Consider the following 27249-nt stretch of genomic DNA (forward strand, 5'->3'; position numbering starts at 1 on the left):
TATTGGTTATTAGAACACAATTTAATTTAACCTACACAATTTGGACCAAAAAACTTGGTACATGGTTTGCTTTAAAAAAGAAAGAAAAAGCATTTGCAATCTGGTTTATTTTTCCATCTATTACAAATGTATATAAAAGATCCACCATCAAATGCTGCTAAAGCAAACAGTATGAACCTTGAGAAATTAAACTTTGGTTTGTCTCTGAAAAATAATACATATTGCACTGTAAAAGTTTATAAAATTGGTGCAACAAAACATTGTTGTAATGTTTCAATGCCAGTTCACAAAGTTCGATAACTAATGGATGTTGATGAGGGTGGGGAGAGCCTGTGTATACATGTGAAAATATAAAAGATATCCAATCTAGTTAATATTGCATGTAGATCACAAGTTTACTCAAATTAAGATTCAGATAATTTCTTAAATCTGAATTAACAAAACCAGTCCAGTTCATCTGCTGAGGTCAACAAGGAAACTGCACAGTAGCTGTTTTTCTGATTTGTGCAAAAAAGAAAATGAAGTTTCTTCCCCCAGGTTTTCAGTCTAGAACTGAAACTACAGGAAAGGTATTCCTTCCACTGTCAACATTCATGGGGTGATAGGCGATGACTCAAGCTTAAATCTGAATTAGCACTCAGATGAGAAATAGTTCCCAAAGTTAAAGACCACATGACTTTAGAAGTGACTCTAGAGGGAATCTCAAGTCATGACAAAGATATAATGGCCCTCCTTGGGAGACCAGAGTAAAACACCCAGACATAGTTGTAAGAAACCTTAACAAAAAATGCAACCCTTTGTGAATGACACCTCAATTTAACTTTTAAAAAAAGGCAGCCCCATAGAAGCAGCTCTGAAAAGAGGAAGAAAATATAACTTAAAATACCTTGAAAACCAATGTGAATATAGGTTCAGAAGATAGTTAAAAGAGATATATTTTTATAAGACTACCAAGGATTAGGCTTATATTCTAATATTTCAACTTTTGCTCTAGTACTAAACATCAATCTACAAATAACATGTTCACTTTTCATTCCTTTATCAAAAGGGGAAATTCTAGCTTCAGTCCTATCCAGTGGAGGGTATACTGAGAAAACAAAAAGATTCAAACAGTTCCATGCAAATATCACATTTTTCAAATGGAAGAACTCCCAGCTAGACCAGAAGTTCTTATTACTAATGCACTTTTCATTGAAACAATTTTTAATAAGAACAAATACATGGCATTAAGGTTCAGAACCTAATATAGGCCTGACAATCAAGTCCTTGTTTTCTGGAAGAAAGGCCTCAAGTCCACTCAATTTCCAGTAACAATGTTTTCACAGATCACTTTCATAATAAGGAGTTTTAATTTCCTTCATACTTTTGTTTTTGGCATTCTAGTCTTAAAATCTAGATAAGAAAATTAGTCCAATTCCCCAGAAGTCAGATTTTTTTCCGAAGTATCAAAGAATCCACAAAACCTCTTCCCAAAACTGATTCCCAATTTGTAATTTGTACTTAACATGAATCTTTTCATGTATACTGTAAAAGGTAACTTATATAAAATGTACCCATGAATATTAAAAAATAGTTGTTAGAAAGATTTAACTAGCCTTATAATTTAAGTTTTAAAACATAAATATTTGCAGCTTGATCTTCCATTGACAATGATTGTCGGAGCTTAGAATTCATCATTTACAAATCCCCAACGTGCACACAAAACACACACCAGTAACACAACTTACTCCTCATGTCTTGAGAGAATCTTCTGCTTCTTTAAATCTTTGGCCTCCCAGTCAATTCCAAGTTCAAATGTCTTTTAACTTGGACTTCACTCTCAGAATTTTAACAAGTTTTCCACCCATACTTCAATACTTTTTCTAATCTTTCCTGTTGCACTGCCAAACTCTGAAACCTGCCTCAGAGATCATCAGACAAAAGAAAATCAATGAAATATAAAGTGGTTATTTCAGAATAGAACATGGGAGAACTGGAATTGTTCAGGGTTCCCTATGCGGATCATACTTTATTGGACTACTATGAATAACTGCTGTCAACAAGAAAAATCCTTTACTGGATTCTTTCATATTCTTTGGTGACTGGCCAAAGAACCTACCAACAAAGTTTGGAAGTACATACTCTTCCATACAAAGTGCCCCACAGGAACACGAGAATAGCTGCAGCTCATTTGAGTCCTCGCCTGTAGAAAAAAGGCAGTCACAGGAACAGCTAGGACACCCACTAGTTGGTGGAGATCCCTGAGAAAGTGTGATTTTTTTTATCTGGACTGAATTTAACTTTCACCAGCCTTTTTCACTGTATTCACAGGAAGTAGCAGCTGGTCTACCAGCACTCATACTACCTTTCTCATCATAGGTTTTCTGTATAATCGCTATGGCTTTGGAATCTCACAAACTGATATTCTGTATAACTTGAAGGAGTAATTATGCCTCTTAATTCCAGATTTGCAGTTTCCAAATAAAAATTAACAGTTCTTTATTCAGCGGAGTAGACATAAAAACACCAACCATCTATGAAAGAGGTTTTCCTCTAAGATACGATTTAACACCATACATTTAGGAAGTAGATGTACTAAGACAGGTCAAAAGTTTACTTATGGTTGGTATTTGAGAAAAAAATCCATTCAGTATAGACCTAGTGGCTTATTTATTGTAAAGTTCAAACTGAGAGCTATGAATTCATTATACACATTTAAAATAAATAACTTATATGAAATGCAGAGTCTGGCATAGATATGAATATCAAAATCAATGAATTTAACCTGCATGTTTCATTTGCTCAGAAATTTGCACACACTAATATTCTGCAAAAAAGACAACTGCAGCAAAGGAAAAAAGAAAACTGCCCTTTGGCAAACAAGATTAAAAGCATCCCTCCAAAGAGGAAAAAATAAAATGCAAATATATGTATAAAGTGTTACTGTTCAACAAAAATGCTAGTTCTAGAAAAAAATGTAACTGCATAGATTAAAAAAAAAGTGCAACATCTTAAGCTATTAAAGCGAAATAAAAAAACACACCAAAATCAATGTTTTTATGACGATTAACATATACACAAATAAGAAATACGTATTGATCAAAACTCAGGAAGTAAATACCTGGGCTGATACACTGTCCATTGTTGTAAGAACTTCTCTTCAATTTAAATCTCTTTTCATCTCTAAAACAATTTTAAAGTGCTAACTTTATATAAAGCAGGCAAATTCTTCAAGTAAGTTGCTATTTAAGTATGCCAACTTTTACAGAGCTAAACAAGGAACTAAGAATAAACTAAAGTGAAACAGGAGTAGACATGGGGAAAAAACTCAAAAGTTATAGTTGAACAAATCAATAGAATGCTCTAATACCACCTTGGCCCTCTTGGTTCAATTAAAAGCAAAAGCTAACAGATTTAGCTGGTTTATTACATTAACTCCCTTGGATTTGCTAAAATTTGTACATCATTAGGTACACGGAGTCCTAGGGAAAAGAATGCCACTTAAAAATCAAGACTGGATACTAATTAAGGCAATTTTTTAAAAACAAAAGGTTGTCGATTACTACAAATGAATACAAAATGTCACAGACCTTACAAACTAAGAACTGAAGCCTTGCCCAACGTTTATTTACTCCTGCCCTTGAGCTGCCTCTTCAAGGAAGTATACATTAACCAAATGGCGATTGAGGTGTTTGCTGTAATCTTTTTCCTTTCTAAAAGAACGATCACAGAAGATACAAACAAAATCTCCCTCGGCCACTCTGACTGCCAAGGCTTCCTTTCCATTTTTTCTACTAGTCTCTTGTGGAACTGGCCGAGCCCCATTCAATCCAGAGTCATCACTATCCTCTGACATGTTGTCACTTAGGTCACTTCCATCATGACTGTGGATGCCTTCATCTTCATCCATTTCCTGAGACTCATTTACTGCCACGGTGACAGGAGGTGATGCCACAGTAGCTGTAGACACTGCTTCACATTTTTCTAGTGGTAGAGGAAGAAGTGGTGGTGAAGTTGGTTCTTCAACCGCCGAGTCTCTGCCAGGGGGATTCTCTGTTTTCTTCTCATCAGTGTCCATCTTCATTTCACAAAGCATAGTGTCAGCCTGATGTTTACCATCTAAAGTTTCACCCTCTGGCATATTCAAGTTTTGTTCAGGGGATGAAATATTGGCAGATGCCTTGGTAACAGCAGCAAGACCAGCTAGACTCTTATCTGCCTCTTCTGCTTCCACTTTTTGAAGAGGAGCTTCTTTATGTCCTTCGTCTGAAGGGACTAATTTTTGGTCTTCTGACTCTTCCTCTTTTAAGTTTTCCTTTGGCAGAGGTGGTGATGGTGGTAAGAGATCCTGTGCACCGGCACTTTCCTTTAGAAGCTGCCTGTCTTTAACAGGCACTAAGCCAACTTCAATAAGGACTTGCTCCTTCTGTGCCATTTCACTCTGCATGTTGGACTGTTCCTTGCCATTATCTTTTTGAGGAGACCTTTTGGGGATCGGCTCCATGGGAGGAGGAGGAGGCTCCGCATGAACAGGCCCCTTCTGAACGACCTCGACCTCAGCATGCCGCACAGGGGGAAGAGGTGGAGGAGGAGATGGGGGGGGAGGAGGGGGAGGAGGAGGGGGAGGAGGAGGCGGCGGCTCCGTCTCAACAACCTCGACCTCAGCATGCCGTTCAGGGGGAAGGGGAGGAGGAGGAGATGGGGGAGCAGCGGGAGGAGGCTCTGTCTGAACAGGCCCCCCCTCAGCAGACTCCATGGGAGGAGGAGGCTCTATCTGAGCGGGCCTCCTCTGAGCAGGCTTGCCGCTTTTTTTACATGATTTACTTCTCAGAGTTTTCTTCTTTGCACTGTTTTTCATGCAAATACTTTGCTTTTTATTCTCCTCTACTTTGCTGTCACCCTTTGGCACCTCCTGACTATTTCTGGATTTGCTTTCTGCCTTCTTTTTCTTTTTTGTCATAGGTTCCTCATCAACAGTTTCTTGTAAGGAACGGGCTTCAGCTTCTGTCTTCCTTTTGCTTTTCTTGCTTTTACAGCTTTTTTCGGCATTATTTCCTGGGTGCACATCCATTTCTTTAGCTTCCAGTGCCGATTTGCGAGTTCTGGTAGTCACTTGGCTTGAGGCATTACTACAAGGCTTTTTCTCTTTTGAAACATTATCTTTTTTCTCCACTTTTACAGACCTCTCGTTTTTCTTCCCAGTCACATCCCCCTTCATTTTTGTCTGCTCTGTTTCTGTTTTCTCATTGGTGATTTTGTTATCAGGCAAGTCAGCCTCTCGCTTTTTGGTTTTCTTCAGTTTCACTTTTGAGACATCCATGGTCTTATTAGGACAAGTAGGATGCTTAGATTTGAAATGATACTGCAGATTACACTTCTTGGAAGCTGCGTAGTCGCATACAGGGCAGTTGAACTGCCGTGGATTAACATGTAGCTCCACGTGTTTTTTGAAGTTACTTCTATCTGCTGTTTTGTAGTCACAGTGTGGGCAGTTAAGAGGTTTAGGCCCATTGTGAACCTGTCTTGCGTGACGGGTTACTTCATGTTGATTAGAGGCCACATAACTGCACTGGTCACACTTAAATGGCTTCTCACCTGAAGGTAAACAAGAGATATTGCAGAAGGCATACATTAAGAAATGAATTCAAGATTTACTCAAGCATACTTATAAGGAATTGGATATATATTGAAAAACAAAAAACAAAAAAAAACTCACAGAAACTATTTCTTGAAGACTTTATCATGCAACTCATATTTACCATATTTATTTGTATATCTTTTCTCCATCTCTTGACATAGATTCTCATATCAAATGGAGGAATAATTATCTCAGTTAATCATCATCTTCTAAAAAGTTCATCAAATACAGATTCATCAAGAAGCACACAACAGGACTTCCCTACCATTCCAGTGGTTAAGACTCCGCGCTCCCAATGCAGGGGGCACGGGTTCGATCCCTGGTCGGGGAAGATCCTGCATGCTGAGTGGCGTGGCCAGAAAAAAAAAAAAAAGAAGTACACAACAATTATTGGCAAAGTGACTTGCGCTCTTGATGTTAATTTTGGGACAAGGGCACGAAAAGAGAGAAGGTAATTTTAAAGGCTTTTGTTTAGTTAAAATGTATAATGGAGTAGAACATAAAACTTCCATACATTTCAGATAAACCTTGAGACTTCAAAAGAAATATTATACACTACAGGCTACACTCCCAGACCTTGCATGTGGAAGTTTTAAAACAATTCTTGGCCTCAGGGAGCAAAAGGCTTTTTTTTAAAATTTAACCCTTTTGTCCATCGTGGCAAGAGCTGAGTCAAGTTTCACTCAGCAAACTTTTCCAATGCCAGAGTTGCTATTCCACAGCAAAAATAAAACAAGTCAGAAATCTTTCCTTGATTTTCTCTCACCTTCTTCTAAAGAATGGGCAAAGAAACTAGGTAAATGAAAAGGGGCATACAAATATATATGGTATATAAAATAAGCACAAAAAGTCATAATCACAGGTACATACAAGACCAGAAGCCCACCCCCAACCCCCAAATTAAAGGCATTAAGATTAACTCATTCTACCTGAATACATACCCATCTAGATCACACTCTAGCAAATATTACCAAATGGTATCCATACCCCACTGGTCCAATGGAATGCATAGCAGAAAAATGGAAATTGACATTTATGAAAATTCATCTCTCAAACATTCTCAAATTCACATCAAATCTTATTTAATTTTTTTCATAAAGCAAAACTACTCAGACATGAAGTAAAACCATATAGGTGGTAAGCTTTACATGATTAAAAAATGTCTGATGATAGAATACTTGATCACAAAAACAAAAACTTATCCATGTATGTCAGATTGTAAATGTAGCTAACTGGACAACTCTTCTCCACATTAGTCCACTAACAGATTCATAAATGGAGGTTTCTAACAACATGCTGCATTAGTCTACACCTGGCCCTATCTTGTCCTCTCCATTGAATGACTTCAAAGGAGACAAACATTTACTTAACATATATAGATACAGAATGGGGAAAAGGTATGTGACATAACAGTTAAGAATTTGTTCTACAGTAAGAATACCTGGGGGGATCAAATATGAGCTCTGCAAATTACTGTGAAGTCTTGAGCAAGGTACTGAAAACTCTCTAAGCCTCAATTTCCTCATCTGTAAAGTATTCTTAAGTGTTGTGAGCTATAAATAATCTAATCCACATAGAGCTCTTAGCAAAGCACAGATAGCCAAGCAGTCAATACACATTACCTGTAATGCATCACTTTTGGAATGGCTGGTAAGTTTTAGAATGGGTAAACAAAAGGAAAGATTTCATGTGTTTATCCTGCCTTACCATATAAACCCTACCTCTCAGTAAACAAAGAGCTGATGAATGGAGCTGACCTCTTTAGGAAAGTATTTGTGCTCATAAAATAATTAAAATGAAAATGGTCATTTTTAAGTCCTAAAGAATGAGGGTATTTACACAGCCAGCATCAAGCAAGGTGCAAACCTCCATGTGTGAAATGGTCAGGGAATGGGAGTTCGTAGGACTCTGTTTAAACAGTGATGGCATCATTTAGTTGCTTCATTCACCCTACCACATTTTTGCTTTGTTGCCGTTAACCTCTTTCTTGTATTGAAAGATCTATTCATCAAGTTTAGTTTATTAATATCTAGCTGAATGAAAATTCTTTTGCCCTGAACCAAGAGTAATATTTACCTGTTTTTGATCTTTATAAATGTGTCAGATATCTATTTTATTCTTCCTAAATTAATTTATAGAGATAAAGGAAATTCAAAAAGGGAGTTTTACAAGCTTTACACATTCTTATCAAGAAGAGCCCAGAAAGAGTAACAAGGGAACTTTTAATTAAAGAGTAATAGGGGGATATTACTCAGCAATAAACACAAAGTTCTGATAATACAACATGGAATGAATCTCAAAAATATTTTACAGAAGGATGTTACATTTAAGTCAGAGTATCAGTTGAGGGGGGGACTATGGGAGTACTGACTAGAAAGGGTAAGGAGGGAACTTTTCTGAAGGTGGTAAAACATTTCATGTCTTCACCTAGATGGTAGTCAAACAAGAGAAAACATACATAAGGTCACTGACCTGTATACCTAAGATGTGTGCATTTTCATGTGTATTAATTAAACCTTAATAAAATACTATTTTTAAAATTATTCTAAAATTCACAAAAAGACTCTCAAACCATAATATGTTTCAAATACTTGGCGAAAGGAAAATAATTTGTGCTGAAAAAAATATTTTTCCATCTTAAAGAGTAGTCGATGGAGGTGGAACTTGGCAAGTTGTTAGTTTCCTTTAACAAACATCAATTATACTCATAATGGGAAAATATTCAAAATGAACTCCTATGCTGGCAGGACGGGAGAACTATCCAGTGCCATACCTACAAAAACATCATAAACTGGATGTATTTCCTCCAGGATGAAATGGTAGCATATCCACTCAGAATAGGAAACGGAGAGCTGTGGATTATGTCAGGATCTCTAGACTACCCAAGTGAGGATACTTCAAAACCATTAGTTACAAACACCAATAAAACGCAGAATAACACCAGATTAGGTTAGTGTGTCTGTATATTTCACCAAACCAATACTCTGATCCCTTCTTACTTTGGCCTCAGAAGACCTACCCTAATGGAAGTGCTCCAAGGAAATAACCAATGTGGTTTTGCTTTACAAACCAATTTGTCATTTTAGCTAAAATGTACCAACTCAGCAGAGCCTAGTCTCTTCCAGAAATAAGGGACTGAGCATACACTTCTCTTCCCTAAAATACATTCACATGAACAAGGAAGTGAATGCCCAAGGTGACCTATAAAGATCAGACTCAAGACCACAGAGAAAGCATCCAAGATATTCACTCCATGCAACCCAGTCAGAAAGACTACCTACCCAATTTGACCACACTTAGCCTCACTTAATTTGCAAGTGTTATTATCAGCAACTTCTAAGAGAAGTACTAAAACATAGGATCGTCTGGAAATAATTCAGCACACTCATACACAAAACAAACTAACCATGTTTGTTTCCTGTTTGTGACTCACAAATTATTGGCATACAATAAAAGACAATGGTTCTGCTCTCTCCATACTCTGTGCTATGCTGTAGTTTCTTGAGCCATTTTCTGTGCCATAATATTCTTTAAACACTGCTGATGACTGAAAATGAGGGTAGGGGAGTCGTGGCCAAACCCGAGCTCTTCTAAATTGGAAGAATGACAATTAACCTTAGATAAAAAACTTATCTTCTCTAAGCCAGTGTCCTAATCTATAAACTGGGATTTAAGTATTCTAGAGGTACCAAGATTATAGATAACAAATTCCAACTTTTAGGTACCCAGCATGCATACAATAAACAGTAACTGCTACTCATTATTATAACACTTTTTAAATACTTGCTGTACTGTAACAGCAACTACTAAAAATCACCTTTAAAATATAGCAGACAAAAGATAACAGTAACCAATGCAAAATCATTCAGGCAATCATTATTGTCTGGTGTAAAACACCATAGATAAAAATTTATACAGTGACAAAAGTATTATAGATTCAATGAAAAAAATACAAGTGTGTTGTCATTCTGATCCAGTGACACTAATATTAGGTCAACCAGATATGACTTCAAGTGAGACACATTATTATCTACAATTCAAGCATTTAGATTTAATTTCCAGTGTACAAGTTATACAACACACAGGGACAGAGGAAAAACTAAATGATACCATGAGAAAGCAAGTTAACACAAATCCAGAAGAGGGGACATTCCAGAGGAAAAATGGCCATATTTCTCCAAGGCCTTAGTTTCCCCATTTGTAAAATGGGGACAATAACAGAACTTACTCATCATGAGACAGTTATGAAAACGGAAATGATCCAACTCATGAAGAGCTCTTAAATATTTTATTTAAGGGCTAGAGCACAAGTATCAGTAGGATATGATGGCCTACCCTCAATAAAGCAACCGTATTACCCACAGAAAATGAAACCAGGAAGCACCCAAAAGTAATACTAAAAACAGGTTTCTGGTTAAGTGACTCAATAGTTTAGGAGACTGAGAAGAAACATTCAAAGTATAAAACTTGACAAGCATGTAAGGTCAAGTTGAGCCAGTAAGCATGCTGTGAGCCCTCATAGCTGCTCAAATTAGAATTCATACTATAATCAAGTCTTACTCAATCACTGACTTAAAACAGCAATACCCAATAGAAATAAAATGCAAGCAACATAGGTAACTTTAAATTGTCTAGCAGTCACATTACAAAAGTAAAAAAGAGGTAACATTAACTTTACTACTTATTTATCCCAATATATTCAGTATCATGCCAACGTGTAATATTAAAAAATAGATATTTTACATAATTTTCTTCATACTGTTAAATTCAGGTGTGTTATTTTATACATCTCAATTCAAACCAGCCACATTTCACATGTGGCTAGTGGCTATCCAATTAGACAGCACAAACTGTTAACCTAAGGTAATTGGTAATTGTTAACTTAAGGGAGTTGGGTCTACATACACTTTGGTAAACAGCAAGATTTTAGCATACCTCCCCCACAGGGGTATATATTCTAAATTTAGGAAGAGAGTACTCTGATCAGATGTGACTGTTCACCCAGGGTCAGTGTGGCCAAAATGAAATAATTATCCATTCAAGACCACTATGCTTTTTAACTTTGCCATCTACCTACATATTTTGATAATGGGGACCAATTCTGGTGGTGATCATGATAATTTCAGTCACTAGAGGGGATATAAATCTCCCACTTGTTATAGCCCTGCATTTTATCTATTATAGGTTAATAAAAGGGAATCCTGGATTATTTATCATTCTTTAAAGTTTGGCTTTTATAAATCAGTCCTCAGATGCCCTATCAACTGTCAAGAGAATGAAGCCAAATTTAAGGACCTGAGCAGGTAGCTAAGAAGGAACCCTTGGAACCTGGCAACCACACACTATGAAACTTGGTGTTATACTCTGTTGGGGATGCGGAGGGAGAGTCGGGAAGGAGTGTAAGAAGGCAGAGGTTGCTCAAAAAGGATAAACCAGCCTTGGTTTATGATAGCAGTTCAACTTTTATTACATCATGGAACTTGATGAAGGTCTGATGAAAATTAAGGACACTCCTCCCAGAAAAAGTACACACATACATTTATATTTAGTTTTGGACATTCCACCTATAGACTCCCTGGTTAGGAATCTCCATTTAAATACAGCTCCACACTAGTAGACCACGAATTTTTAACTCTAATTTCAAAACTATATTATAAATGAACTATAAATAAGGACCCAATTCCAAGTCTAGAAGAACTTTCTTATAACGGTAGTTAACCAAAGATGACAGAAACGTTCCCATTTCTTACCAACCTGAATGAGTACGCATATGTCTGGTTAAATGAGTCTTCTGAGAACTTGAGTAAGGACAAAGTTCACATTTATACGGACGTTCTCCTACAGAAATATAATGATTAGTGTTCAAATATGATAAAATAGTGCAATTACAATTCTCACTAACAATATACACATCATTCAGTACTGAGCATTTTTTAACAAGGATTTCTTTTTTCCTGTCCCTGGCAAAATGATCAATTTTTATCATGTATTAGAAAGATTATTCAGAATACACCTAACTACATTATTTTAGCTTTGCTGACAAAAAAATACCATTGGCTTTCTGAATTCTCACAGCCCTTTTAATTTTCACAGTAATGCTACATGTTATTACATTAAATATTAAGAACTGAAAAAGTATCTTAGATCAGGTATAAAATTAGAATTATCCTTTTAAAAAAATCCATAACATTGTAAATCAACAATACTTCAATAAAATTAAAAAAAAATCTACCCAAATTTTCTGATGCTATGACTTAGGTAACTTTTTTTTTTTTTTTTGCGCGGTATGCAGGCCTCTCACTGTTGTGGCCTCTCCCGTTGCAGAGCACAGGCTCCGGACGCGCAGGCTCGGTGGCCATGGCTCACGGGCCCAGCCGCTCCCGGCATGTGGGATCTTCCTGGACCGGGGCACGAACCCGTGTCCCCTGCATCGGCAGGCGGACTCTCAACCACTGCGCCACCAGGGAAGCCCAGGTAACTATTTTGATCCTTATAAATAATAAATCTACCATTTGAAATTGTTAGCTTAAAGCAATAACATTTTTGAGTGGGGAAGCTGTTGTTTTAAGCTAAAAATTTCAAGTGGTAGATAGAACTTTTATAAAATAGTCAGCTCAGTGTTAAAACAAGTTATAATCATAAGGCCACAGGGACTGAGAGCAACTGAAGATGAGAGGCCAGTGATTTACTAAAGAATTTAAGACTCAAAGGCAGGAAACGTGTATTTTTTAGAAACAAGTTGTCAACCACAAAACATATCAAAAAACCAGCTTGCTAATTTGTTTTCATATATTCTTTAGCCACAAGGTAGTAATTATGACCTCAGGCAAGCTCTCTCATCTGTAAAAGTAATAGTACCTTCACTTCCTAGAATTGTGAGAATTTAAATCAAGATAATATATCCAGAGCATTTAACGCGGTGCCTGGCACATAAAAGCCCTCAATAACCATCAGTTATTATTTTGTCTACACTATAAGTTACAGTAATAGATGTGTCTAAAAAAATGGGATAAGGAAAAGACGAGTACAAAAAAAAAAGAAAGAAAAAAGAGAGAATGCATTGATGATGGGACTTCCCTGGTGGCGCAGTGGTTAAGAATCCGCCTGCCAACGCAGGGGACACGGGTTCAAGCCCTGGTCCGAGAAGATCCCACATGCCGCGGAGCAACGAAGCCCGTGCGCCACAACTACTGAGCCTGTGCTCTAGAGCCTGCGAGCCACAGCTACTGAAGTCCGCGCGCCTAGAGCCCGTGCTCCGCAATAAGAGAAGCCACTGCAATGAGAAGCCCGCGCACCGCAATGAAGAGTAGCCCCCATTCATTGCAACTAGAGAAAGATAGCGAGCAGCAACAAAGAAGCAACACAACCATAAATAAATAAATAAATAAACAGAATGCACTGATGACTGTGAAATGTGTTCCTAGTAACTATTCAGCTGTTATTAGCCAGTAGCTATAGATTAGCTGTAAATACATTATAGCAACAAAATGCCTACTTTGACCTAGAAGAATTTTAAAACAGCTTAAAAAATGTTGAATGTATTTCTGTAAAGAAGATACATACGGACTTCCCTGGTGGCACAGTGGTTAAGAATCCGTCTGCCAATGCAGGGAACACGGGTTCAATCCCTGGTCCGGGAAGATGTCATGTGCCGCAGAGCAGCTAACTAAGCCCCTGTACCACAATTACTGAGCTTGCGCTCTACAGCCCTCATGTCACAACTACTGAAGCCTTTGCACCCTACAGCCTGCGGGGCACAACTACTGAGCCCACATGCTGCAACTACTGAAGCCCAGGTGCCTAGAGACCGTGCTCCACAAGAGAAGCCACCGCAATGAGAAGCCTGCACACTGCAACAAAGAGTAGCCCCTGCTCGCTGCAACTAGAGAAAGCCCACGTGCAGCAACAAAGACCCAATGCAGCCAATAAATAAATAAATAAGTTAATGGAAGAAAAATTTAATACCCTTACAGATTAACATGAAGAATCCACTAAGGATAATTTACTTTAAAATTCTTCATAACAAAATAGATTTCTTCTATCTGTGCAACTCACCAAAAAAAGGCATAAATACTCTAGAAACACTAGTAATTTTTCAGTCATACATATAGGCAAAAATGTCATTTTTTAATGTCATCTTTTAAAGTAGAATTTGTGTACTCCAATAAAAATTAATTTTAAAAAAAGTAGAATTTGTGAACTGGTTAAATATCGAGTCTATAAAATGAAAAATCTTTTGACTGAAGACTCAAATGAAAATCCTCAGCTCCCTACCATGATAACTATCTATAGAAATGAGATTCGGAACTTTGAATCTTAGTTGTATGTGACAATGAGCACATCACTTTAGGCTTTCAGTAAACACTTACCCTGTTTTCCTCAGTAAATTGTTCTGAAGATTAGCAGAGAGTAGAAGAAAGCACCTAACACTGAGCCCTCAATACAGGAACATAAGAGACCCACTAAGTGAACTTGAAAAGCAGGCTACCTAAGTGAGAAATAAGAAACAAGCGATTCCTGTTGATGATCATTTCTTATCTCTGCTCTTCAGCACTAGCTGAATTTTTCCATAAATACGACTTCAGAACCATGCATTTAATACCACTGATACTCTCAGAATTTACATAATCAAAATACTATCCTTCTGTTATACACCAACAAACTGTTTTGAAATTTTTTTCTTTTAAATAAACCACAAATTAGGTAATACCGGGGGGAAAAGCTTTTTAAAAGTATTAAGACAGGGAATTCCCTGGTGGTCCAGTGGTTAAGAATCCACCTTCCAATGCAAGGGACATGGGTTCGATCCCTGGTCCGGGAACTAAGATCCCACATACCGCTGGGCAACTGAGGCTGAGCTCCACCAACTAATGAGCCCGTGTACCACAAATGCAGAGCTCACGTGCTCTGGACCCCTGCACCACAACTAGACAGAAGCCCATGCACGGCAACGAAAGATACCACATGCTGCAACTGAGACCCAACACAGCCAAAAATAAGATAAATAAATAAATAACTTTTTTAAAAAATGTATTAAGTCTAAATAAGTTTACCACTAAAATGTGAAATGAGATATGCACAACCAATGTTAGCTATGTACGTCATAACCTTATTGTGGAAATATCAACTTTAATGTGGAGAAAAAGTAATGAATGGTGAAGTATATAAAATACAGCTATTAAAATTAGTCACCTGGACTGTAATTAAGTGAAAATAAACCACTATAAGAAAAAAAATTAAATGGCAAAAAGTAGAGATACTACTTTAAAAAAAAGTATACATAAAAAATCAGAAATATACAACAAAACTGAAATTTTTCGAGTTCTCTACATTTTCCTTTTTTTTTTAATTCTAAAAATGTCTTAAATCAACTAACTTAGACTCACTGTTGAAAACATTTTTAGATTTGGGGCATAGGTTTTAAATTGTTCAGTGACTCAACAATTTTGAAAGTATCAAAATATAACTGACACCAAAAAAATCAAAATTTAATAAGATAAAGACACTGGTCATATTCTTTTTTTTAATACTTTTTAAAAATATATTTATTTATTTATTCAGTTGGCTGCACTGAGTCTTAGTTGCAGCATGCAGGATCCAGTTCCCTGACGAGGGATTGAACCCAGGTCCCCTGCATTGGGAGCAGAGTCTTAACCACTGGACCACCAGGGAAGTCCCAACAATGGTAATATTCTTTATGTTGACTTGCATGGTGGCTATGAGTATATATATTTGTAAAACTTCATCATTGTCAATAATACCTCAATTTTTAAAAATTCATAAAGGTGTACACATAAAAGTCATGCACTTTTACCATATGTCACAGTTACTACCTGAAAGCTCTACAGATTATGGCCAATTCTAAATTAGGCCCCAAGGTTTTCACAAAACTGTGAAAGGACATAAAGTACTTATGGCTAAAGAATATATGGTATCTGGGATTTGTTTTATGATATTGCAGGTCAGGTTAGTTTAGTCTAACAGTTTGTTTAATTAAAACTGTTAAGTGATTAATGGTGTAGGATTCACAGGTAACTCTCATTTCCTATGCCATGTAATTGTGAAGTGTTTGTACTTTTTTACTTTTGAAATAAAGTAGTTTTGAAGCCTGGAGACAATCAATCACAGGTTACAACAAATTCCAAAGAGATTGCAAATTCTTTTACATAACTAGATTTTAAAGTTTTAAATTACACAGAAGCCATCTACTAGGGCTTAGGAATCTTGCTACACATAGTCTTTCTTATAATGGAATTTCATCTGCAAGTTTTCTTGTTTATGTCTACCACTTAAGCAAAGCAACATCAATTCCTCTCCTCAGTCTCACTGACGCACTTCAGCATGGGGTTCAGTCCTGCAGAGTGACAACTACTGCAAAAGGGATCTGATGCAAACAGCATTCCACAGCCCCTTTTCACTTCTGATGCAGAGTACTAGGTTACCCTATCCATTTTGTTCAGACCAGTAATCAGTCCTCAAAGGTACCAATTCGTATAAGGAAAATGTTAACATAACTATCAGTAGTTACAAAGACTGTTTTTAAAAAATGAAACCCCTTAATTACAAAGATTTGAAAGTCAATTTAAAAGTGAATAATTAAGGGGTGTTGGGGAGAAATGGGAAGCAACCACTGAGTGGGGTTCCTTTCGGGGTGAAGATGTCCTAAAATTGATTGTGGTGTTGGCTGCACAAGTCTGTGAACACACTAAAACCAATGCATTCTAACTTTCAATGGATGAATTGTGTGGGAGTGGAGTACATCTCAATAAAGCTGTTATTTAAAAAACCGAATTGCCAAATATGACAAAATATTAATAACTCTTGAGTACAGGTGATGGGGACTTATGGGTGCAGCAGGGCATTCTCTTTACTTCTGAGATGTTTGAAATTTTTCATTCTTAAAGTGTTTCATTTGGGGGGTAGCGTACACTTATAAACGAGAAAGGTCCTCTTACCTGTATGAGTTCGAACATGCTGAACGTAATTGTTTTTTCTGTCTGAAAAATAGTTGCATTTTCCACATGTGTATACTTTCCTTGGAAAATGGTTTCTCAAGTGTTTCCTCCAGTGATATTCGCTTACTGTGGTGTACGTGCAAATGATGCACTTGTAGACTCGCTCATTGTCCCCGGCTCGGGTGTGGTGTTTCAGGTGAGCAGTATAGTGATCATAGCGATTGGTATTGTAGCCACAGCGGTCACAGCGAATGGGGCCCTTGGAGAAATCTCCCTCTTCCCCAGTGGAAGAGCCGCATTCCCTGGCTTTGGCTTGCTTCTCTGCACTTTCCTCCACAAAAAATTTCTTGGCACTATGAACTCGGATGTGATGCACAAACTGTTCTTCAGATTCTGCTTCATACTGGCATGGTTTACAGCGAAAGGGCTTGGTCTTCAAGTTCTTGCATTTGTCCTCTGCTACAGGTGTTTCCCGAGGAAGATCTTTATTTGCGCTGTACGGTTCTGAGGCAGCTGACACCTCAAACACAGGCCGTGGTTGGACAACACTGAGTTCCAAACTCTCCAGTTCCACGTTTTCCAGCCCACTGGGCTCGCCTTTTACCTCAGGAGACTCCTCAAGTCCTTCTCCATCACTATCTGAAAAGTTGTTATCCCCAACAGGCATCAATTCTGCCATCTGTCTTTCTTCGCCAACCAGGTAATCACAGCAGCCGCCGTTTACTTCCCCAGTTAAGGCCACATTTGCCAGCATGATGAGCTGAGGCGCAGCCAGTTCAGCTCTGGAGAGATCAGGCAAGTCATACATGTCGTTAGGCAAGGCCATGCCCATGGTGCCACTGCCGGTGAACAGACCTCCTCCTCCGGAAGACTGCCCCATTACCTGGGTGGCCATAACGGTGTTCTGCATTCAAAACAAAACAAATAACACGAAAGCACCAGTGTAAACACAACTTTTACTGGTCTAAAACCACAACATCACTGTAATTCTTCGTAACTTAAAAAAATACATTTTCCCATATAATCTTTAAACTCAATCAGTTTCATCAACTACTGAAAATAAGCCTTTAAAATATGTTTGTAATTCCAAATTCTCTTTACTGCAGTCATCAAAAAAATTTCTATGACCCCCTACAAAAAATTCTATCAAGCTTTTGACACAACTCATCCATCAACTAGGTCTACCACTAGTGTGCCTTCTCTCAAGCACTTTTAATTTCTCTGGTAGAAAAATATAAGTAACCTTCATTTTTAGTGTTAATTAAAATTATATTTTATATTCCATACATGAATTCCATACATAAATTCCAAACATGCTGTCCTCCCATCTCCTGCCTCAACAGCTTACTGGTCTGAATCAGAAAGGGGAAAAATTCAAAAGCCAACCGTGCACTTATTAAGTATAGTCTGGAAAGCAGAAGCCTGTAATAATTGGCCAATGGATTAAATCTCATATGAACTCAACTACCTCCAAAAGAATAAACTACAGTTGACCCTTGAACAGGAGGCTAGGGGCACTAACTCCCTGGTGTAGTCTTAAAATCTGAGTATAACTTTTGACTCCACAAAAACTTAACTACCAACAGCCTACTGTTGACCAGAAGTTTACCGATAACATAAAGAGTAGACTAACACATACTTTGCATGTCACATGTATTATATATATTGTATTCTTACATACTGTATTCTTATAATTAAGTGAGCTGAGAAAAGAAAATGTTATTAAGAAAATCATAAGAGGGGCCAGGCTGGGCTGGGCTGAGAGGGAACGGGAGACTCAACCCCAGCGCCCAAGACCGTGATTTTCCAGGTGATGCCTGTGATTCTTGACGCCTTCATTTATCCAACACCTTCCGAGGCCTGGTCCTGGGATGCAGCCTGGCAATAATCAGCTCAGTCTCTCCCTTTGAGGGCTGACAGCCTAGCAGCGATACATCATCCTGATAAGCCTGTTGACTCACCAAAGTTGTGACAAAGTAGCTTGCAGAATAGGGAGCTAGTCCTGGGGTTCTGGGCCCGCTGAATCCTGCTTATCTATGAAATGCAAGTTAACACATCAGCTAGACCTATTTCCCAAACACAGGGTGACCCTTCTGTTATTTAATGATGTAAAAAATGCTTGAGAATAAAGGCCATGGAAGGTGACATTGATGGCTCGTTAATAAACCCTACAGGACTGTCGATCCATTTCAGATACTTGTGGCAGCAAACAAAGCAGTTCACCTCTACAAACTGGGAAAAATGAAGACAAGAACTCTATCTATTGAAATTATTTTCAATCTTTCTCCAAATAACAATACTTCAGAGGCCTTGAAAAAATTTGGTACCTCGGCAAATGACACATCAATTCTAACTGCTTATATTGAAGAGGGAGAAAAACAAATAAATCAAGAAGACCTAACATCTCCGATAGAAGGTCAAAAGTTTCTCTGAAAAATCTCCCAGAAATAACACATATTACAGAAGTCAAAAAGATATATAAACTATCTTCACAGGAAGAAAGTATTGGGACATTATTGGATGGTATCATTTGTAGAACGTCAACAAAAGATGTTCTGTGAAATGGGGACTTCCCTGTCGGTCCAGTGGTTAGGACTCCGCACTTCCAATGGCGGGGTGCGGAGGCGCGTGGGTTCAATCCCTGCTCGAGGAACTGAGATCCCACATGCTGTGCAGTGTGGCCAAAATATAAATTGGAAAAAAAAAAGATGTTTTGTGAAATGACAGAAATATTAAAAATTTTTAGCACTTATAAAAAGAAAATCATAAGTGAAAATATATATATATATATATTTTTTTAAATTAATGTCTTTTTTTCTCCAGATGGATTTTATTCTAAGTCTGTGGGGTTTTCATTGTAAAATGAAAAGGTTTGTTTCTATAACTTTCTTTTTTTTTTTTTATTTTACAAATTTAATCAGTTATACATATACATATGTTCCCATATCCCCTCCCTTTTGCGTCTCCCTCCCACCCTCCCTATCCCACCCCTCCAGGCGGTCAGAAAGAACCGAGCTGATCTCCTTGTGCTATGCGGCTGCTTCCCACTAGCTATCTACCTTACGTTTGGTAGTGTATATATGTCCATGCCGCTCTTTCACTTTGTCACAGCTTACCCTTCCCCCTCCCCATATCCTCAAGTCCATGCTCTAGTAGGTCTCTGTCTTTATTCCTGTCTTACCCCTATGTTCTTTTTTTTTTTTTTTTTAATTTTTTATTTTTTTTTATTTTACAAATTTAATCAGTTATACATATACATATGTTCCCATATCCCCTCCCTTTTGCGTCTCCCTCCCACCCTCCCTATCCCACCCCTCCAGGCGGTCACAAAGAACCGAGCTGATCTCCCTGTGCTATGCGGCTGCTTCCCACTAGCTATCTACCTTACGTTTGGTAGTGTATATATGTCCATGCCGCTCTTTCACTTTGTCACAGCTTACCCTTCCCCCTCCCCATATCCTCAAGTCCATGCTCTAGTAGGTCTGTGTCTTTATTCCTGTCTTACCCCTATGTTCTTGATGACATTTTTTTCTTAAATTCCATATATATGTGTCAGCATACAGTATTTGTCTTTCTCTTTCTGACTTACTTCACTCTGTATGACAGACTCTAGGTCCATCCACCTCATTACAAATAGCTCAATTTCATTTCTTTTTATGGCTGAGTAATATTCCATTGTATATATGTGCCACATCTTCTTTATCCATTCATCCGATGATGGACACTTAGGTTGTTTCCATCTCCGGGCTATTGTAAATAGGGCTGCTATGAACATTTTGGTACATGTCTCTTTTTGAATTATGGTTTTCTCAGGGTATATGCCCAGTAGTGGGATTGCTGGGTCATATGGTAGTTCTATTTGTAGTTTTTTAAGGAAACTCCATACCGTTCTCCATAGTGGCTGTACCAATTCACATTCCCACCAGCAGTGCAAGAGTGTTCCCTTTTTTCCACACCCTCTCCAGCATTTATTGTTTCTAGATTTTTTGATGATGGCCATTCTGACTGGTGTGAGATGATATCTCATTGTAGTTTTGATTTGCATTTCTCTAATGAGTAAAGATGTTGAGCATCCTTTCATGTGTTTGTTGGCTGTCTGTATATCTTCTGTGGAGAAATGTCTATTTAGGTCTTCTGCCCATTTTTGGATTGGGTTGTTTGTTTTTTTGCTATTGAGCTGGATGAGCTGCTTATAAATTTTGGAGATTAATCCTTTGTCAGTTGCTTCATTTGCAAATATTTTCTCCCATTCTGAGGGTTGTCTTTTGGTCTTGTTTATGGTTTCCTTTGCTGTGCAAAAGCTTTGAAGTTTCATTAGGTCCCATTTAAAGTACTGTATTTACTGTATTTACTGATACCATAAGTTTGTGTACAACATGTGTATAAGACATCCATCTTGTCTTATATGATACAAAATACTGTTGATGGTAAACATATTACTAACACTAGACATCAAAAATGAAAATATGAAAAAGAAGTTCATACTTATTTACAGGTATAACATTTATGCACTGACAACAAAGAAGCAGCAATATGATTGCTTTACGGTAACCTAATATAATCAACACGATTGCATCCCGGTAGTGTACATGCAAATGAATCTTTATAAAAATTTTATGGCATATAGTATTACAGTTATATTCATCATACAGCATTGGAAATGTCACATTTTTTTTAAAAAGCCACTTACCTGAGATGACAGGCTGATACATAGTTTGACCAAGTAGGAGAGAGAAAGGCATACTGTATGGTACTATAATTTTTGAAAGCAAAGTTACAAGACAGTAGGAAAACTAACACATAATTAATTTTATATTAAATATCAGTCACCTTATACCAATGTAAGGATAGGCTATCCACTTCAATACAGGTTTTGCACACCATGTTCTACACAATGAACCTGTAGGCGATAAAGATGATGACACAATAACGTCTCAGGGTTCTTGCCATAAAGTTACTAGATTTTCACAAGACACTCACACACAACAGATTAGTTCATTAACTGTACAGTATGATGATTATTTACTATTCATTAAGTGGAAGTGGATCATCACAAAGGTCTTCATCCTACTAGTCGTCATTCACACTGAGTAGGCTGAGGGGAGGAAGAGGAGGGGTTGGCCTTGCTGTCTAAGGGGTGGAAGAAGTGAAGGAGATGAAGGGTAAGGCAGGAGAGCCAGGCATACTCATATAACTTGATGGAAATACATCCTAATTTTTCTGTCTGACTTTTTTGCTTTTTTTATTTCTCCCAAAATGTTTCTATGTGGTACCAATCCTTCCACGCTTTGCTTTAGTTTTAGTGCCTGTATCACAGAAGGTCCATGCTGTGAAAGGAGTCAAAAACAGTCTTGAATAATCAGAACCCTTCTGCCAGATTGTCAATTTGTTTCTGGCACTGCTTCTTCTGCATCTTATTCCTCATCATCTGGCGCTGGTTGGAAAGCACTCATCTCCATCAAGTCATCTTAATTCCTCTGATGTGTTTATTAGCTCTTGAATTTCTCCAAGATCCCTATCTTGAAACCCTTCACCCTCCACCTTTTTTCTTTTTCTTTTTGCCATATCCAGAATCTCATGATTTCCTTGGTTGGCTCTGTTGTAAATCCTGTAAGTCATGCACAACATCTGGACACAGTTTTCTCCAGCAGGAATTTACTGTTTGGGGCTTGACAGTCTTCACACTTTTCCTATAACAACAGCCAACTTCAATCATGTAATCCTTCCAGACTTTCATGATGTTCTGTCAGGGTTCCCCTTCCACAGCACTGACAATCTTTCCAATCTTTCCATAGACTACCACATGTAATGAGCTTTAAAGACTCCCGAATCTAGAGGCTGAATTAGAGACAGTTCTGTCTGGGGGAAAGCAGACCACTTCAACATCATTAATGTTGAACTCACGGGGTTCTGGGTGGCCAGAGGTATTGCCAAATCAAAACTACTTTAAAAGGCAGTCCCTTACTGGCAATGTATTTCCTGACTTCAGAGACAAAGTATCAATGGAATCAATGCAGAAGAAGGGTACTCACTGTCCAAGCCTTCTTGTTGTACAACCAAAAGACTGGCAGCTGGGGACTTACCTGGTGGCACAGTGGTTAAGAATCCACCTGCCAATACAGGGGACACGGGTTCGATCCCTGGTCTGGGAAGATCCCACATGCCACAGAGCAACTAAGCCCGTGCGCCACAACTACTGAGCCTGCGATCTAGAGCCCGCGCACCGCAACGAAGAGTAGCCCCCACTCACTGTAACTAGAGAAAGCTCACACACAGCAACGAAGACCCAATGTAGTCAAAATATATATAAAATAAATTAATTTAAAAAAAAAAAAGACTGGTGGCTGCTGTTTATCCTTTCCCCTCAAGGCTCGGGGGTTAGCAGCTTTAATATATAAGGGCAGTTCTGATCCTAAACCCCACTGCATTTGCACAGAAGAGTTAGCCTATCCCTTCCTGCCTTAAATCCTGGTGCTCATTCCTCTTCCTAATAAACGTCCTCTCATTTTTTTCCATAATAGGGCACTTTTGTCTGCATTAAAAACCTTGAGAGACTTGTGGTTGCCAAGGGGGAGGGAGGGTTGGGAGAGGGATAGAGTAGGAAGTTGGGGTTAGCAGATGTAAGCTATTATATATAGAATGGATAAACAAAGTCCTACTGTATAGCACAAAGAACTACATTCAATATCCTACGATAAACCATAAAAAGAATATTAAAAAAAAGCATTTATATATATGTATAACAATCACTTTGCTGTACAGCAGAAATTAATACAACATTGTAAATCAACTATACTTCAATTAAAAAAAAAGTCATTGAGGAAAAAGAATAGCAGCCTGAACAGGTTTTTTTTCTTTTAACTGAAGTATAGTAGATTTACAATGTTGTGATCAACGACTTTCTTTTAATATTTATTTATTTATTGGTTGCGCCAGGTCTTAGTTTCAGCTCTCCAGCTCCTTAGTTGTGGCATACAAACTCTTAGTTGCGGCATGCATGTGGGATCTAGTTCCCTGACCAGGGATCGAACCTGGGCCCCCTGCAATGATCTTATCCACTGTGCCACCAGTGGATTGGGAATTTGTCTGCTGCGTCTTGATTGGCAGACACTACTTCTGTTATCTTGACATGTTTTAAGCTAAATCTCTTCCTAAAATTATCAAAACAACCTTTGCTGGCATAAAATTCTCCAGCTTTAGATCTTTTACCTTCCTTTTGCTTTAAGTCATCATATAATGACTTTGCTTTTTCTCAAATCTTATTTAGAGTCCATAGGTATGCCTTACTTATAGCAATCCTGCACCAACGTAAAAACTGAATTTTTAATTCGAGATAAAAAGGTATTTCCCAGGGCTTCCCTGGTGGCGCAGTGGTTGAGAGTCCGCCTGCCAATGCAGGGGACACGGGTTCGTGCCCCGGTCCGGGAAGATCCCACATGCCGCGGAGCGGCTGGGCCCGTGAGCCATGGCCGCTGAGCCTGCGCGTCCAGAGCCTGTGCTCCGCAACGGGAGAGGCCACAACAGTGAGAGGCCCGCGTAACGAAAAAAAAAAAAAAAAAAAAAGGTATTTCCCCAAACATGCAAGGTTTTCAGGCCTGCTGGTGTAGGTGCAGTGATGACCTCACAAATTTCCTTTTTTTTTAACCATTGGTCCTTAGGGTCAATTCATTTATCTTGAAATGGTGGGCAACCTCAAGTGCGGATATCAATCTACCCCAGTACACATCAAACAATTCAACTTTACTCTGCTTCTGGGGAGCACTTCCAGCATCACAAGCGACACTATGGGGTCCATGATGTTATTCAAGGTTTCTGGTGTTGCACTGAACAGGATGAAAAATATGCGAGAACCGTGAGTGGTGACTTTTTATTGCCACACAATTTACCGGAGAGACTGATCACATGGAGATGATTACCTCACCTGGCATTTTAAGCAGATACTTGCAACACTTGAGCTCACCAAAATTAACAAGAGGTGGCCACAAAATTATTACATTAGTACAGTATGTACTACAGTTAATTTTAAGCAATTATGATTTAATAATGAATCTTTATGTTTGCACTTCTGTGAATGGCACTCATGTGTGGTTGGTTATGAGTTTGTGTGCGTTGTCTTGATAAATTTTAACCTTTTATTAGATTTTTGTTATTTTATGGCAGCAAATGATAAGAGACTAGTATCTACATATATTTTACATATTAATAACATTTTTCCTAATTTTTTATATTAATAGGCTACATGGTTCATCTGTTAATTTTTTCAAAATATTGCAAATCTCCAAAAAATTTACAATATATTTCTTGAAAAGAAGCCACGTATAAGTGGACCCGCAGAATTCAATCATGTATTGTTCAAGGATCAACTATATTATTAAAAGTACCACTTAGTTTTTTTCCCTTTCTCTTTTTTTTTTTTTTTTTTTGTGATGACGACCTGTTAAAAAGTAAAAAAAAAAATGACGGACTTTTTCTCCTGTGAAAAGAGAAGTTTGGTGTATTTAAGAGATCACAAATCAAAGTAAAGAAACTTTCAAATCCCCATATAAAATAGCCGATCAAGTCATCTCCGCAATCAGCAACTTTCTTGCATTGCGCTTGACTTGGCTCACTTGCCTACCGGGGCCATTACAAGATCACCTTGAAAACATGTTGGGCTTTTTATAAACCGTCTTCACACTTTACTTTCCAATCTAAAAGGTGTTATTCACAAATTAGGTGTTCTCCTGCAAATTAGAAAAAGCAAAATAGGTGGCAAAGGCTAAAAAAAAAAAATGTTAAACCCAAAATACAAAAAGTAATCCTGTCTCACCGAAGTGCATAAACACAAACCGGTTGAGTCATAGGTACCAACAAAAGTTGGAATCAAATGCCATCACACAAAGCAAACGCTGTCCAAGGGTTTAACATAACAGCCCAGACTACTCGGTCATTTCTAATTCTTCCCAAACCCTAACTACCATCCCCAAAGGGATTTTAACGTTGGTCGGGAAGACTGTCCAAGCACAGTCCGAAAGCCCAACGTGCTGCGCGAATTCCTACGAGCTGCTGCCACCAGCGCCTGCCTCGGCGGCGGCATTCCTAACTGAAATAGGCATTCGGCCATTTTCTCAAAATACGTACCAAACACAAAGCAGCTCTTTGCAAACTCGGGAGCTCTCGCTTCCTCTCGGCTCGGCCCGCTCACTGCACCACTGACACACCAGTTGCCGCCACACTCGTCCTGAACCTTTCCCTGGGCTCCCCAACACTCAAGACTGCAAGACGGGCAAACTCGGGGTGCCGCTGGGCCAGGCCAAGTCTTCCCCAGGCCAGGCTGCCCCCTCCTGGCCCGCGCGCCCGAGTCCGGGAAGAGGGAGGAAAGTTACCGCGTCGCCGCCGTCCCGGCTGCTCGCCGGCCCCAGGCTCGCCCTCCGCAGGGGGCCGAGGAGCCGCCGCGAGCGCCCTCCCGAGGCGCCGGGCCCCGAGCGCCGGAGGGGGCCCCCCGCGCCCCGGAAGCTTGCGGGTTCACTCCCCCACGGCGCCCCGCGGGACGCGCGCCCCGGCCCCGCCGACGGCGGAGGCTAGGTGGCCCCGCGCAGAGGGCCCCGGCGGCGGGGCGGCCCCAGCGCAGAAATCGCTGTCCAGCCCCATTGGCAGAACCGCCCGAGCCCCAGACTGACTCAACCCTCCCGGCCGCACTCAACGGCGCCTTCCGGCGAAAGGGAGAGGCCGCAGAGGGAGGGGGCGGGAGGGGCGCCGGCAGGCAAGGAGCTGCGGCGGGACCTGGAGCAGGAGCACGAGAGGAAGTTTCAGAACTAGGGCCCCAAGCAGCTCCGCTCCTGGCCTCAGGACAAGACTCCCAGGGACGCCCGGGCCCGCGCGGAGGCGGAGGCCCGGCCTCAACTGGGGAGGGGGTCCCGGCGCCGCGCCGCTCCCCACCAACGCCCCCGGCCCAGCCCCCGGACCGCGACGGTGTAACCCGATCCCGCTCAGCCGCCAGTCCCCGCCCGACGCGGCCGCCACCGCCGGAGCCACAGTATCTGCAAATCAGCCCTGGACAGCGCCTCGCTCCGCGTCCTTCCGCGTCCTCCCCCTCCCGCGGCCACCGCCGCCACGACCGCCCGGCCGGCCCGCCGCCCCCACCCGACCGTCTCCCAGACCGCGCCACGCTTACCGGCCTTCCTGGCGAGGAGGGGCGACGACCCGCGTCGCCGCTCCTTCTCGGACTACTTTTCTTTGTTGCTGGAGTTTCGGGAGAGGGCGGAAAAGTTGGACGCTGGGGCAGTCGAGGCCCGCGAAGACCCAGGAGAGGGGCTGCAGAGAGTGTTCAGGCCTCCGGCTCTCGCCCTTCCGTCCCGGCCGCCGCCGCCGCCGCCGCCGCCGCCGCCGCCTGGGACCCCGGGCCTCGGCGGCGCTTGCTCTGCTCCTGCGCCGTGAGCTCTCGGGAGCCGCACATTCCAGCACAGAAGGCTGCGCCGCGCACCCAGCCCGCGCTGCCGCCGCCGCCGCCGCCACTCCCGGGACACGCCCCCTCCGCCTCCCGCGCGCGCCCGCGGGACACGCCCCCTCGACCGCCCCCGCGCGTGGCCGCCTGGTGCGCCCCGCCCCTGGACGAAGGAGGCTGTTCTGGGCCCCGGCTGTGCTGGGGGCGCGCCAAGAGGTGCCGGTCCGTAATCTCCCCAGACCCCCAACTCTGAC

General features: G+C 40.2%; 1 protein-coding gene and 1 pseudogene across 4 annotated transcripts; one reads left to right on the forward strand and one right to left on the reverse strand.

The window, feature by feature from the left end:
• LOC132496713 (RE1-silencing transcription factor-like) lies at window positions 1-26859 on the reverse strand. 4 transcript variants are annotated; one of them, XM_060109152.1, is made up of 5 exons: window positions 26726-26774; window positions 25693-25895; window positions 16573-17476; window positions 11372-11455; window positions 1-5574 (listed from the first exon to the last, which is right to left on the reverse strand). In XM_060109152.1, exons 3-5 carry the CDS (start codon window positions 17465-17467, stop codon window positions 3608-3610), a joined length of 2946 nt encoding a protein of 981 aa, XP_059965135.1. In that variant the 5' UTR covers window positions 17468-17476; window positions 25693-25895; window positions 26726-26774; the 3' UTR covers window positions 1-3607. The 4 variants fall into 4 exon arrangements, with proteins under 4 accessions (XP_059965135.1, XP_059965146.1, XP_059965128.1 ...); XM_060109163.1 differs by lacking the exon at window positions 25693-25895 and having other exon boundaries at window positions 26726-26859; XM_060109145.1 differs by lacking the exon at window positions 26726-26774 and having other exon boundaries at window positions 25693-26023.
• On the forward strand, window positions 18609-19133 carry LOC132488627 (EKC/KEOPS complex subunit TPRKB-like; annotated as a pseudogene).
• Window positions 26860-27249: the final 390 nt, after the last annotated feature.

Source organism: Mesoplodon densirostris, chromosome 1, assembly GCF_025265405.1.
Source record: "Mesoplodon densirostris isolate mMesDen1 chromosome 1, mMesDen1 primary haplotype, whole genome shotgun sequence".
Classification (NCBI taxonomy): domain Eukaryota; kingdom Metazoa; phylum Chordata; class Mammalia; order Artiodactyla; family Ziphiidae; genus Mesoplodon; species Mesoplodon densirostris.

Bases quoted from the DNA above. Each gene is read 5' to 3' on its own strand.
- LOC132496713 (XM_060109136.1), bottom strand. From the start codon at position 17,482: ATGCAGAACACCGTTATGGCCACCCAGGTAATGGGGCAGTCTTCCGGA. The intron at 11,456-16,572 runs GTAAGAGGACCT...ATATTTCTGTAG, and splicing joins GCATGTTCGAACTCATACAG to GAGAACGTCCGTATAAATGT. The intron at 5,575-11,371 runs GTTGGTAAGAAA...GTTTACCTTCAG, and splicing joins ACATATGCGTACTCATTCAG to GTGAGAAGCCATTTAAGTGT.